We start from the raw sequence: 15,126 nt of genomic DNA, 5'->3' as shown, positions 1-15,126 counted from the left end.
ACAGTCTAGTGGAGTCATAAGAACAATGAAGCAATCAAGAGTATGTACAGCAAAATCCTGTATATGTTTTCTTAGAAGTAGAACTTTGTTCAGTGGGTCATACTGTCAGGTATACAGGATTACAGTCTAACTAAACTACTTCAGTGCAACTACATTTTATACATTAAATCAAAAGTATAAACATATACATGCAAGGTTTTCTGAAGGACTTAATCAAAAACACATTCTGGGAAACAAGGAGGCCAGAAGTTTTTAATCCAAAAGAAAATCAAAGCATGGTAGAGAACACAAGGCTAAGGACAACGCTGAAGGCAGTGAAATAAGCCAAAATCTGGATTCCTAACCTGTAACATGGAAACCATTTTTATAATTTTGCCATTAAATGGTGTTTAACAGTGGAACGAATACGTGTTACATTAAGTGAACTGATAGGACAGTTAAATTTCCACATAATCCAAAGTGATATATAGAGCGTGACTGTGTGCTGGCTCCCCAAGTTTTAGATGGTTGCATTAGTACTGTCACAAAAATGCAACATGTCCTTTGATGGTGCTTTTAAACAGGTGCGGTAGCACTGAACAGCAAGAGCCAGTTAATTCAAACAACTTAGCATTAGGGTGGGGAAATGCAATATTTTGTTACAAGACCTTTCTCATTATGTGTTTCTAGCTGCTGTTGCCATGATGGCTGAGAAGTCTAGTGAAAAAAATAGCTGACAATAAATGACAACCAACACTACTTGCTGTGTACTGTTTATTAATTCTCTTCAACACTGACAAAAATTCTACTACTGAAATTGCAATTTTAATCTTGTGTTAACTTTCCCAGAGTAAGATCCTTTCAACACACTGGGAACTAGGTCTGCATAAACATGTGTATGACTACACCTTTAGGAGGCGAAAAGAAGTGGGAGATCAAAGTGAATTAACATTTTCCCCCATCAACTGATATTTAAATGCAAATTAATTAAGAATACAGCTACTAACAAGTCTGGCAGTGGCTCTCCAGGATGTGAGATAAGGATCTTTTCCAATGTTACCTGGAGGTGTCAGGGATTGAATCTGGGGCCTTCCAAATGCAGGCCCTGTGCTCTACAACTGAGTGACAGAACCTGACTCACCTTGCAAGTCATCATGAATGAAAGCCTCTTTATCAGGGGTGCTCAAACTTTCAACTTTAGGGATGCTGGACCTTTAACAAGTGTATAGAAGAGAGAATTGCAACAGGTGCAACTTGTCATCCCACAGATGACAAGCTGCACCTGCTGAAATTCTCTCTTCTATACACTTGTTAAAGGTCCAGCATCCCTAAAGTTGAAAGTTTGAGCACCCTTGCTCTTTATCATTTGACAGCTTGGCTCCCATTTGGGTCAATGACAGACTGGGGTAACAATCCATGAATGACTACAGTGTGTAAATGTTTCCTCGGTGCTATAGTTTGGACTTAGATAACCATGTCTTCTGTATATGTGGGAAAACAACTGGTTTGGAATTTCTGCAGAGGGTTTGATTATTAATATGCTGTGTCCTCATTATCAACACAAAAGAACTCAACAAATATGTGTTTTACCTCTTTCCTTCTATGCCTCACATGCACACATTTTTGCAACAGCTCAGTCAAAAGACAACCTTCTCCTACCATATAAGCCCAGCAACACATGCTGGAATTGAGTGACTTCTGAAAGAGGATTCCCCACCTGTACTTCCTGTCTCTGGCTGCAATGAATCTGGAATGTAAAGCCCACCATGATAAAACGGGGACAGGAGGAAAGAGAGTATCAGTTGACTAAGCTCCTCCTTTTTGTAAAAATCATCTACGTAACAGGCATGAGCACTGAAGGGTGTGGTGTTTGCTAGGAAAAGAGTGAACAGACAACCAGACTACAGTCAGGGATGAATACACACACTGTTAGAAATGTCAAAACTGCACTAAGTTCTAAAACTTTCAGAACTGTGCCCAGTTCTAAAAGTCATATGAATCATTCTGGTTAAGAAAGGTGATGTAATAATTCTCAATAATTTATTCTGCTTCTGCAAAGACATGGAGGTGAGCAGAGAAGTAAGCAGAAGTAAGCAGGGCAGACGCCTATACATTACCTACTGAAATCTTACCTTCAGTCCCCTATTTCTGGGGTTTCATCAGGCATTGCTCGTACAGCTGCAAGCCTACTTTTGCTGACATAATGGAAAAAGCTATTTACATACATATCACTGAAAGCTTAGATTCTCTACCTGCTGAGTTACAGAATCAATACAGAAAATATTTTTGCACTATTGTGGTGCATTTACAGGATTCACACTACTCTGGCTAGAATTGTAGGCAACCTCCTTGTTTTCTTTCTGATCTTCATACAGACAGCCCCCATAAATATAGCATATTTCAACCTTCTTGATTCCAACAATGAACACTTCAAGGATTGTAAATTTAACATATGAAACCTACGAATCTGCTGTAGTTTATGGAAAAGATGGCAGGAAGGACAAAACGCAGCAAAAGAAAGCTTAAATGAAATCTTAAGAATTCAGATTGTGTATCTGATCAACTCCTACCCTGTCTTTATTGGAACTACAGTTAAAGAGAATATGGCACTTCAATTTCTACAACACAGAAATATTCAACACCAAATGACTGAAACACACTTTTGTACTCCATCCTGTTTTTTCTAAACTATAACTAAAAAAAAATATTTCTTATGTTGTGTTACAGTGCCTTTAAGAGAAATTCTGAGGTGTTTTAACCCAATGTATACCCACCTAAACTTTTGTCTAGTTAGGGATCTAGCAGATGTTGGATCAAAGCAGAAAGTTGAATTTCTTACATTTGTTTTGCATTTTTAGAAAAGTTATTTCCTCTCTAGGGAAGAGAAAGTTTACTGAGCCATCTGAGCTTCCATAGCCTGTGCTGTCCATTCAGGGGCGGTCTGACTAATCTTCTCCAAAAGATTGTTAACTTGAAAGCAAAGTGACTGAATCTGTTTGTCCCATGTTGGCAAGGCTTCACGAGCTGAAAGACAAAATGAAAAACATTCAATATTAATTTTTCCCCCTGCAATTAAAATTTATCTCTGCTAGATTTATATGCCACCATATATGACAATCAAAAACAAATTCATTATGTTATGAGGCCTTTGGTTACAGGTATTTTGGAATACAAAATTTATACAGGTAACTGCATGGTCAATGACACAGACATTGCCACTGAACCACCGACTCGTTTCTTTGTTTTTGACTGCAGTGCATAGCAGGCTAAAATGCATTGTGTACCTTTAATACATGCATCAAGAAGTGAAGGAAAAGAAAATAAGAGTTAAACTTACTCTCAAAGTGAACGATTCCATCTATTTGATCAATAAATCCATTCATACGACCCTCTGTTATCATCTGGGAGGCTATCTTTTCTGCCTGAAAAACAAAAGATGTCACAAAAGATGCTCTTACCTTCAAAAGTGGGATGTTTTATAGGTTTTATTGCCACTTTTATTGCTGCTATTTTTACTGAAGCCATGTTCTTTCTTGGTTCCTATATTTATATATCGTTTTAATACTGCCTGCTGCTGCTTGTTTGGTTGCTTTATGGGTAGCTTTACTGTTCTATATTATGAATATTTCATATCAACGGCCTTAAGCGTCCACGGTAGTGGGGGAAGGGCGAGATAATTATAAATAAATGAATGGGTACAGTTCTAGAAAGGAGTAGAATGAAGCAGTAGCTGACTACTCCATCCCCAAGGCCTGGGTAGGCGGTTTTCCCCTTGCGGATGACCATCACTGAACTGCATTAGACATTTGGGGTTTACTGCATACTCCCTACCCATCATGACTTAAAGAAAACTACTGCTTTGTTCTTCATACTTACAAGATATTAGGCTGGGCTAAAAAAAGATACTGCTCAGTTTCTCTCCTAATGACAGTGTCAAGATTAGGACCTCAATTCACAATTTCTTACTAGCAGCAACCAGCATGCATAGGAATGCCAGCAAGGCTCTCTACTTTCTGAGCCCACCCCACTGAACACCAGAGTAAGCTTTGAATGGGGCAACATTTAAACAGTTTGCGAAATGCTGTTATATAAAAACATTCACACTTGCTTCTGTCATCAAAACCTGGACATCTGCAAATACCGAAGCTTAGTTCTTTAAGAGGGCAGTTGGCACAGCAACTTGGAATTCCCATTTTAATTCCATCCCAAACAAATGTAGCAATAAGTGCTTAAAAACATCTTTAACCCATTTCTGCCCAGCCCATAGGTGTACACAATTGATCCCTGTTACGTATATGCAAAGGTGGGCAGAAATGGCTTAACCAGAGGTTTTGCCAGTCCATCTTTTTTTTAATATGTCTGTTCAGCCATAGACCTGAAACTCAAACTAGCTGTTATTAAAACAAATGTAACCTGAACAGATCCGGTATCTGTCAATTTTGAAACTGTGAACACTGTAACACTTTTAGAGCGCTGTGTAAACAACTGTTCTACCACAGCGTATGAACCAAGTCACTTGAACAACACAAATATACTGGAATGCTGAAGAACTTAACAGCAAAAAGAGGCTACAGCCCCAATCTGTATACCTTGGCTGCAGGAATTTCTAATAATGCTCCAAGTTCTTCAAAGGTAATGTTGTTATATAGTTTGCTCGCAGATAACAAATTATGCTCAATTACAGCTCTGTCCAAGATACTGGAACCTGAGAAAAGAAACCAAGAGTTTCAGGAAATCCAACACATAGTGGCTACAAGTCAAACATGCAATGAAAATGTTTTAAAGCAGCAAACACACTCTTTTGTCCCAGCAACAGCGCTCCATAAGAAAGAAAAGCATATACAAAAATTAATACAATATCCTTTTTTCTTATCTTGGTTCAACTTATAGAAGCAAACTGAGGTACAGTCAAGTAGAGTGGAGCATTTTTTGCTTAAATAAAATAGTGATATAAAGCTAGCATATGATAGCAGAATAAGAGTCACACATGATACTGCATGACAGGGAGGGTTTCCATTGGCACTAGTTAGAGATACTGACAGAATGCAGTATAACACACGTGTATGACAACACAAGAAATGATCGCTTTTGTGCAAGGATACTATGGCAGAGTACTCTAAAGCTTAGAACCGTGTACACCCACACTGCAAGAGTTGCAAGTACCATCAGCTGTTGTTGCTTTCTGGTGTGGCATGAGCATTGCAGCAAACTCTTGCAACTGGTTCCCTCTGATAATCCTGTCCAGATACATTTTCTCCAGGATCCCGTATGCTGCAAGCTGCTGGCATCGCTCATCCTTGAAGAGGGTGGCTAACATACGAGAACGCTGCTGACCTAGAGAATAACAACAACACTGTAAACAGCCCATCTTGGCTTAGTGTTATTCACCTCTATCACAATCAATACGATCCAAATCACCAGTTTCCATCAGCCTGCTTGTACTCTTGTCCACCTCTCTTTTTACCATTTTGTTCAAATGGGTTTCTTTTCTTTTGAACTTTTAATAAACTAGTTTTTTTTGACTCTTTCTTGCCTAGGCCACATTCATGAGCAGTGCCACAACTGATTGCTTGCAGGAGCCCTTGCAATTCAATTTTTAATAAGTATATCTGGGGTTCTGTGCTCTCTTGAGCGGGTTTTTTCAGACAGCCCCCCCCCCCCAGGCCTCTTGTCTGGGATAGTGGCAGTAGATAGACTCACTCCATTCAAGTTCCTACCCCATTCAGTTGCAGACCCAGGAGAGAGTGAAAGAAGAGAGCAGGAAGGGATATGTGAACACTAACCACTAGGCACTACTTCCCTTGGTCTACCTACCTTCCTTGACAGGGACAGTGCAGTTAAAGGGCTAGAGGGATTATCTGGAAATGTATCCTAAGAATTTATTCTATGGTCCATGAGCAAATTGAACCACACATTGCTCATATTCCATGAGTTTTTGAAGTACATCTTGCTGATGCAGACTGCTGAGGCAGCCAAAGCCTTTCTAAGGAAACAAATAACACTTTCTACTTATTTATGCAATTTTTTGTATCACTGGACTGATTTAGCTTCAATAATCATAATGGTTAATGTGGCTCTGAATGTGAAATATTTTATTTTAAACAGCAGACAGCTTATTGTAGACCAAATATTCCACGGGAAATACATATTGCTTTTCTAAAAAATGCAAAAAGCAAAGGAACAGCATATTACGGGTAGCTCTAGGGTAATGCTTCTGTGAACAGAAGGACAATGCCAGTTGCAGAAGCAAAATGCTCCTTCCACTCTCAGAGGGAGTGTCCACTCACAGAAGCACCACTTTGGATGCCATGATACACATGTAACTTGAGGGTTACAGAAACATCTCTGATTGCTGTTTTACCTGCTGATGCTAAAATTGTGCAATGCAAGGCATGCTTCAGTGCTTCAAGTCTCTCAGTTTCATGGACTATACTCTTGTAAGAGAGCTCATTATACCTCTGAGCAGCTTCAATGAACTTCCTCCTGTAGTCAAGAACACGAGCATAGCACACCTGAAACAAGAAAACGTAGCATAACAAGAAACATTCAAACAGTATTATACAAGGGCCATATGCATCAAAGAATACATACATATCACACATTGCGATCTGTATTTTTAAAGCCAATAATAATACTCTCTTCATCTGCCATGGCTTTTATTTATTTTAATTACTCTATCCTACCATCTGACATATTGCAGAATACCCTGTAGTTAGGGGTAAGCAACTGGAACGTCCTGGGTCAAACTGGTTGGGGGGGGGGGTTTGCTGGAGGCTTTATCCCCAACACCTTGCTCAAGGAACAGAGACTGCAACAAAGGGACTTGCCAGCAGGACACTTTGAAGAGTTGTGTCCTGGCCTGTCTGCTTCACCATCATCTTTTCAAAGTGGTATTGAGTAAGTTAGCTGTTGACTGAGGGGAGTACAGAACACTGGAAAACTGAATCTTAGATAAGTCACAAATGGACTGAGTCTTGTGCACATCACTGTTCAGATACTATGTAAAAAAAGAGTACATGAGGAACTGTTCAGCAGATAACTGAGGGTGCAGATGAGGCAGGACTCAGGAGAACTAGTCATTGGCATGAGTATTTATATACTGCTTTTCAACAAAATCAATCACTTTGCATACTTCTACTAACTCCTTCAGCAATGTGTTAATTCTGTCAACCCAAAACAAGAACTGACACGCGTGATTTTACCTTATAGTGGATTTGTAACTGCTCATTGGTTGACTCATTCTGAAGAAGAGATGCTCTGTTGATATAAGCCTCAGCCTGAACTGGATCGTCATCTTCCAGGTATAGTCGAGCAATTTTCAGATAGGTCTCCAATTTATAGTCCACATTGTATTGCCTTAAATGGGACAGGAGAAAATGTGCAATATTTCAACTCAGTCTATCCCTGTTTACAGCACATGATTATTCTTAATATATAGCATGAATTTACAATAGTCAGAAGTGCGATGTTTACTATTGGCTAATTCTGGACAAAAGAAAGAATGGTATCCTCAGAAATCAAGAAGCAACATGTCTTACCCACTGGCCTAATTCACCACAGGGGGGCACACTTACTCACTGAAATTAATGGCCTTCAAAAGGCCCAATTCTGTGTTAGATTATGGCAACTGCACTTAAGCTAAAGTACCATTTAGTACCATTATGGCAACTGCACTCAAGCTAAAGTACCATTTAGTACCATAAAGTACCATTTCCATTTAAGCCTGCCAGTAGGGGTCCTCCTCTCCTTTCAAGCCCTGGTGTCTAGTCCAGAAGAAATAAGTCTCTGTCAAAGAAGGATCCCTTTTGTTCTCAGCAGTCAAAAAGGAAGCATACTGCTGTCTGAGCTGCATGATTGAGCTCAGGACTGCTATTTTGCTTTGAAATCAATGGGGAGTGAAGAGTAAGGCCAGCAGTGCAGGTCGGGGTTAATGCAACTCTTCAACATTAGAGAAGAACTGATATTAGAGTCAGAACAAACATAACTTCCTAACTTAATGCAAATTTTGCAAGGCAGTTGAATTGTACTCTAAATGTAAGACAAGTTCATCTCATCTCTATGCAAATGATCTTTCCCATAATTCTGCCTATCAGAACATGATTTGGATAAAGTAATGGCCATAAACAGGAACAAGAAGAAAAACAAAGGGGAAAATACCTGAAGGAATCTTGCAATTAAAATAAGAATAATAAAAAATAGACACACTTTGGTGAAAAGGCAGGATGTAGAATTTAAGGAGCCCTGCAGAGTTTCAAAAAATAGAATTACTGCGTAATCATCAAACACAAACACTGTATACTACTAAAGGGCAGCTGACAAGTAAAAGCCTCTACAGAGTGGCAAAAATAAAGCTAGGACTGCAAAGTGAAGAATTGCACTAAAGGATTATTTTTAAGAGTTCACATGATATAGGAGAGGTTACACACTGTTTTGACAGAGCAGTGATCTCTGCTGCAGCACAAGCCAAAACTAATAAACAGTCAATAAGATAGGCCCAAACTACACCGAAGTAAAGTATTTCTACTTCAGTAGAAGAGGCAATGTATTAAAATGACTAAGAAAAAAGCAATCTTTTAAAGGACAGTATTTACTTTTGTCCTGTTTCCAAAGGAATCCCCACCAACACTTGAGCAGCATTACGCCAGTCTTCTTCTTTCTCATAAATTGATGCAAGATGTTGTCTTATAGAAGCAACCTCAGGAAAAAAAGGACACAGTATAAAACAGAATGCAACCAGGTCAACGATATAAATAAAGCACAGGTATATAGCACAGGTCTATTTTATAATATCTTTTGTTTTTTCCATTTCCTGCCATTCTCCACCAATAGTGTTCTGCCCATCTGATCACCTCTATCCAGATTTTATATGATGCACAAAATATTCTTGTGTACACCAGACAAAAAAGCTTTACAAATGTAGTCATGCAGGACTTGCAGAAGTCTTGAGTATTTTCTTCTCAATTCTTTGAAAATGAAATATTTCTGCATTGGTAAACCAATGTATTACAGTATGAATGACTTGGGTGCCTACACCTCCTGCTTGTGGGCTTCCCAGAGACATCTGGTGGCCCACTGTGGGGAAACAGGACGCTGGAGTAGATGGACTGCACCCTTAACTATGTTAGAATAATTAACTGGCAATAACAGGAAGTAAATTTCTGTAAAACTGAACCATTATTCAATATTGGAATAACTAATCTGCAATCATTAAGTGCATCCTTTTCTCTTTTTTTATAGTGAAGTGTGTAAGCTAATTATGCTAATGATGTTATGTATTTTACAGATTTATAAATCACATTTCAATTACATACTTTTTAAGAGAGCTAATTAAAAACACAGCAAGGATAATATATAAAAAACCCAAAAAGCAAAGTATAAGCAATAAAGGAAAAATAACAAAATACACTACTATATTCAGCTGAAGTACTAAACTTATGAAGACTAGACATGCCTAAATAATATGTTTTGAAATATGTCTTGTTTTACTTTTACCTGCTCCTCAAATGAAATTACACGAGGCTGAATCTTTTCCAAAGTGAAATGGTAGATTTCTTTGGCTGTGCTATCAGGAAGACTTGGAAGATGGGTACAAAAGTCTGTCAGCAACTGCCGTGAAATCACTAAACTGACATTTTCATTCACCACTAGATTAAAAGACATGAGAAAGAAAATTGGGGTAAACAAGTATGAGAGGCTGGTCATTTTAACCACAATCAATCATCATTATTACTATTAAGACTAAACACAGATTAAATCCCAGGGTTTCCAATTCAAGACTCTGAGGTAATACCACTGAACAAGCATTACATCACAGCTTAGCAATGGTGTTGCGCAGTGGTTCTCACACATTTAGCACTGGGACCCAGTGCTCTCATTTTTAGAATGAGAATCTGTCAGGACCCACGGGAAGTGAAGTCATCAAGCAGGAAAATTTTTAACAATCCGAGGCCGCAATCCTACCCACATTTACCCAGGAATAAGTCCCATTTACTATCGTTAAAAGAATATATGTAGCAGCTTGTTAAAAGTACAGGTCTGTAACACTTCCCCAAATGCAGTCATGTACCATGGGAGCATCAAGTCTAATATATGAAAAATAAAATATTGAAATGAATGGGGACCCACCTGAAATTGGCTCACAACCCACCTAGTGGGTCCCAACCCACTGTCTGAGAAACACTGCTATAGCGTCATTACCATTCAGGATGTCAAGTTGATGCCTCAGTTGCTGAGCCACCATCACTAGATGTGGAATACCAGCATTGCACAGAGCAGTCACATGTCACAGACATGGGCAGACAGGGAACCGCTGTACCAGCATTAGCACGTGGCACTCAAGACACCACCAGAACAGGCCTAAATATCTATCCTAGTATTAACATTCTGCAGACAGAGGAACCCTTGGTGCTATGATCTGTCACACCTGCTCTTCATTTGTTTGCTTATTCAGTTCCCACACAGTCACAACCCAACTGTTTTATTTAGAAGTAAATTCAGTGGAACCTACTTCTAAATAATTAGCCACAGAATTATAATCTACAGTCCTGACTGTAAAAGCTTTCATGAGGCTGAATCTTTTCCATGGTGAAATGGTAGATTTCTTTGGCTGTTTCAGGTTTTGTACAAGGCCCACTATGTGATATTTTAAAGGCTGCGAAGTTAAAGGATTATGAGGTTACAAGCCTCTTATAGTCCATCCCTAGCAATCTTTACTCAGAAATAAATCCCACTGACTTCATTCCAAAATATGCAGATTGAGGCTTCAAAACATTTAAAAACCCAAATGCTCTGCAAGTGTCTGTTTCAACATACAATGAATGTGAATCCACTCAAATGCTTTCATTTTTTTTTAGTGCAATTCAAAACTTAAGGATGTCATTCAACAATCCCTGATAAAACAAAATTCAAACTCACTTGCTTCTACAAAGGCTTTTAAAGCTTCTAGTTGTTCTGCTCCTGACAGCTGAATTGCTTTTTCCAATATCTGACGATACCTGTCAGAAATTTATAAAAATAAATCTACATTAATACATTAGAGTTAAGTCTACAAAGGATATTTAGAATGGTTAAAATAAAACAAAAATAAGTTTTACATTATTTGCACAGGATGTAACAGGCACATTATCTGGTGTATGCTGGGTGTTGCCAAAACATTCAAGACAACCAGATCTAAACTGGTTTAGAACAGTGTTTCTCAACCAGAGGTACTCATACTTGAAGCGGTGTCTGGTGGTACACCTGGCATCCCCATACTACCCAGCAGCAAGATCAGAAATGCAACGCAACAAGCAGGGAAAGTGGGCAGAGCTCCAGTGTGCACTTTTTGCAAGCTCAAAAAAGCCCTCCTGTTCGCCCTGATCCTCTGATCAGTGTTTATTTTATTGTCTCCCAATTCAGAAGTAATTGGTGATGGCATAATCACCAGTTACTTCCAGAAGTATTTCTAATAGGTGGGTCATGTGAAGTGGGGGAAAAATGTTGAGAAATGCTGGTTTAAAATGTATCAATTCTATACTTCTTATTTGAAAAGAAACCCTGGGGTACACATAACACTTCATGCATCTTTTCCTATTGCAATGAAGTAGCCAGGTATGACAATAAGTACATGGAAAGTTATCTTCTACTGAATCAAGAGTGCAATCCTATACGCACTGACCTAACCCAAGAGCCACTAAACAGAACGGGACTGTTCCCCAGTCTTCCAGCCCTATCTGGATGCTGCTGGGGATTCAACCTGGGATCTTCTCCATGCAATGCATATGAATTACGGTCCACCCAGACCAGTATCACTAACATAGGAAACTGCTTTTGATTTACTCAGATCCTTGGCCCATCTCACTCAGTTTATCCTGATTGAGAGCAGTTTTCCAGATTTTCAGGCAGATGTCTGTCTCACTTTCTTGCATCTCCAGAGAGTTGAGATCTCCAATGTGCAAAATATATTCTTTACCACTGAGCCACAGTTCTGTCTCTTTGGAATAATGAAGCAATATCTCTTGTGAAAAGGAGAAACCACCATCAATGTTAGCTTTGATCTGATGCAGTAAAAGTTAGGCTATTCATTGGCATACATTTAAAGACACCGAGTATTCCAAAATTCAGTATGTATCCACACTATCCATTTGCGATTCAGTAAAACAGCCTACCAGCCCACATTAAAGAGAACATACTGAAACTGACATTTCGTCCCAGTCCTACTCCATTTTTGTCCAAACAATTTGACTAGCATTCCACATCTCCCTGGTTTTTCAACTACAATAAGTATCCTTTGGTTATCTCAGTAGAATACTCCTATCTTCAAACCTTCAGTAACTTTAAATTGAACCACACTCTCTGGTTTAAATTTGCTGAGGGAGCTGATGATGGCCAAAAGTATCTATTCTTCCTTAGCCTCTGATCATCTTCCTCCACCGATACCAACAAAACTCTTACTCTCTACCCCCACTACCATCTGTGGTGGTAATGAAAAATTGGGGTAAGTAAAGTAGATTCTGAGGAAAGGACCTCTGCCTTTCATGCTAAACCTTAACAAATGAATCCTTAGCTTAATCCTAATCATATTTACTTAGAACAAGTAATAGCTATTTCAGTAAGATGTATATGTACGTTTTGTCTTAAAGTCTTGATTAAAGGTTAAGATTCCATTAAAAACAACAGATGCTACTACATATGTGAATCTTTTTTCCAATTAGAAGAAAATAATTGGAAGTCTTGTTGAAGCAGGTCATGCATGTGCAGCAAGGTTCTCTAATGACTAGAATCTAATCCTGCTGTGATAGTTTTTTTATACATAGAGAAATTGTTACATTCAAAAACAAGATTCAAAAACAAAAATTTCTGAAGCCTGGACTGACTCTCTACTTCCTCATATTGCTGAATGTGCAGATAAGGACTGAGCTGCAGAACATGACGTGCATTTATAATTTTAACAGTCAGTTCATGCTTCATGTGGCAAGCAAGGTCTGTGCTCCAGCAGCCAAGACAAATAGCATAGCTGCGAATTCTGCACTCTGCAAAAGACCTATGCCCAGATGGGCCGAGAGGGACACAAGTGCACGACCCTTCCCCCAACAATTTTTGAATACCATCTTTTAATGTCAGTTTGATCTGCAGGCCATTGTTTCTCAACGTTTGTCCTCTGCTGTACCACCTCATAGTCCACCTATTTGAAGTACCCCTGGAAGTGCAGGGATGCCTCTGCATCTGCAGGGGTTCTGTTCCAGAACTTCCTGTAGTTACATGAAACTGCAGATTCAGGCAAACCCCTGCCCACCCTCCAAAACGAAGAGGAGCTCTGCTCCTTTTGCCTCCAGAGTGTCCTCTGAGCCCACCAGAGGCCGTGGATGCCCATTCGGAGGGTTACCCTAGGCCTCCCAATGCCTTATAAGGCATTATAAACATCACATCCAGTTCCACTAAGAAACCGTATGTCATGTGTTTCTACCTCTAGGGCTCAGTCTGAGCCAGCAGAGGCCACTCTGGAGACAAGGTGAGCGAAGCTCCCTTTGGCTCTGGAAGGAGTCCACGTCGGGTGGATCCATGGATACAGGGGACCCCTATAACTGGTTATGACAGCATTGCCAGTTTATATACCAATAAAGGTTGTGTGATGTGATGTGCATTGCCAGTTACTTCTGGGATGGGAAGCCAAATGTGATATGATAAACACCAGTAAGAGGCTCAGGGTGGGCAGAAAGGCTTTATGACTGTGGAAAAGCATGCTGGGAGCTCTGTGTGCTGAGCTGAAGTCATCTCCTGCTGTTTGTTGTGTCACGATCCTGGTCTTGCTGCCGGGTGGCAGGTGTCCGGTGGGGTCCCACAAGTACCACCTGATGCCACCAAGTACCACTGGTTGAAAAATACTGCTCCAGGCTACAAAAGGCTCTCTTGGCTGCAGATCACACCACTGTGAGGAGGTCACAGAATGTAAGAAGAGCCTTGCTGGATCAGGCTGAGGGCCCATCTAGTGCAGCTTCCTATACTTCACAGGGATTCACCACATGCCTCAGGGAGCACAAAAAAACAGGAGAGCTGCATCCTGGCCCCTCCCTCGCAGCTGAGGCAGCCCACTTCTCAAACCAGGAGGCTGCACAGACCCATCACAGCCTGCAACCCGTGACGGTCTTTTCCTCCAGAAACCTGTCCAATCCCCTTCCAAAGGCACCCAGGCCAGAGGCCACCCCACGTCCTGTGGCAGGGAGTTCCACAGACTAACTATGCTCCTGGTAAAGAAATACTGATACAAGGCCCACAAGAACCTAGGAAGAGGCCAGAGGAGGCCCACCCAGTCCGGCCTCCTGTGTCTTGCAGCAGCCCACCAGAGGCTGCAGTGCTGCCCATACTTCCCTGGGAGTAAATTCCACTGGCTATGAAGGGGCCTACTTCTGAGTAGGCAGGCCCAGGGCTGGGCTAAGGCTACAGTCCCATCCACACCTACCTGGGAGTAAGGCCCTTGCCTACAACGGGACTTGCTTCTGAGCAGGTAGATGCCTGGGCTCTGAGGGGGCTGCCCACGCCCTCCCTGCGCCCTGAGGGGCCACCCGACACCCCCCCCCGCGCGAGCCCTCCTGTCTCCAGGAGTGGAGCCCTACTCCTGTCCCCCCTCCAGGGTGGAGCCCTACTCCTGTCCCCCGCACTCGTTTCCACGGGCAACGGAGGGGGAGCCACTCACTTCCCCGCGAGGTCCTTGTGGGAGCCGCTGGAGCTCATGAGCTGGGTCAGCTCCTGCCGCACGGCGGCCGCCATCTTCCCGGGGGTCCGCCTCCCGCCCTCCCCTTCACACCACACCACTGCACACAGAAGAGCCTCCTCTCTACGGTCGCCGTCGCGACGTAACCATGGAGCGGCGGGCGGCTAGAGCGGTTGTGTACGTGATGACACAAGACGCTTTGGAACTCTTCCTAAGCGAGAGAGACTGGGAACCTTTAAGCGTAGAAGGCAGTTGTGTGCGTGATGACGCAAGACGCTCGGTGCTGTCACGGGGGGAGGGGGAGCCTCGAAAGCTTTGACGGGAGAAGGCAGTTGCGTGCGTGGTGACGGGGACGCTGTGGCGGAGGAGGGAAGCTTTGATGGAGGAGGGGATTGTGTGCGTGATGACGTAATACGCCGTGGGGAGGGAGGGGCGGAGGGAACCTTCGAGGGAGAAGG

At 41.4% G+C, this 15,126-nt stretch overlaps 1 protein-coding gene across 1 annotated transcript; it reads right to left on the bottom strand.

Moving 5' to 3' along the window:
* Window positions 1-224: 224 nt before the first annotated feature.
* Window positions 225-14,918, bottom strand: COPS4 (COP9 signalosome subunit 4). Its single transcript, XM_066632085.1, has 10 exons — window positions 14,651-14,918; window positions 10,894-10,973; window positions 9,472-9,623; window positions 8,571-8,674; window positions 7,182-7,335; window positions 6,341-6,491; window positions 5,143-5,313; window positions 4,569-4,684; window positions 3,317-3,401; window positions 225-3,003 (listed from the first exon to the last, which is right to left on the bottom strand). Exons 1-10 carry the CDS (start codon window positions 14,722-14,724, stop codon window positions 2,870-2,872), a joined length of 1,221 nt encoding a protein of 406 aa, XP_066488182.1. The 5' UTR covers window positions 14,725-14,918; the 3' UTR covers window positions 225-2,869.
* Between the last annotated feature and the right edge of the window lie 208 nt (window positions 14,919-15,126).

This window comes from Tiliqua scincoides, chromosome 6 (assembly GCF_035046505.1).
Source record: "Tiliqua scincoides isolate rTilSci1 chromosome 6, rTilSci1.hap2, whole genome shotgun sequence".
In the NCBI taxonomy this organism is placed as follows: domain Eukaryota; kingdom Metazoa; phylum Chordata; class Lepidosauria; order Squamata; family Scincidae; genus Tiliqua; species Tiliqua scincoides.
The sequence above is the reverse complement of the archived record's forward strand: the minus strand, read 5'-3'. Positions and strand labels throughout refer to the sequence as shown.

Bases quoted from the DNA above. Each gene is read 5' to 3' on its own strand.
- COPS4 (XM_066632085.1), bottom strand. From the start codon at position 14,724: ATGGCGGCCGCCGTGCGGCAGGAGCTGACCCAGCTCATGAGCTCCAGC. The intron at 5,314-6,340 runs GTAAAACAGCAA...GTTATTCTCTAG, and splicing joins CACAATTTTAGCATCAGCAG to GTCAGCAGCGTTCTCGTATG. The intron at 4,685-5,142 runs GTACTTGCAACT...TTCTTTTCTCAG, and splicing joins GAAAGCAACAACAGCTGATG to GTTCCAGTATCTTGGACAGA.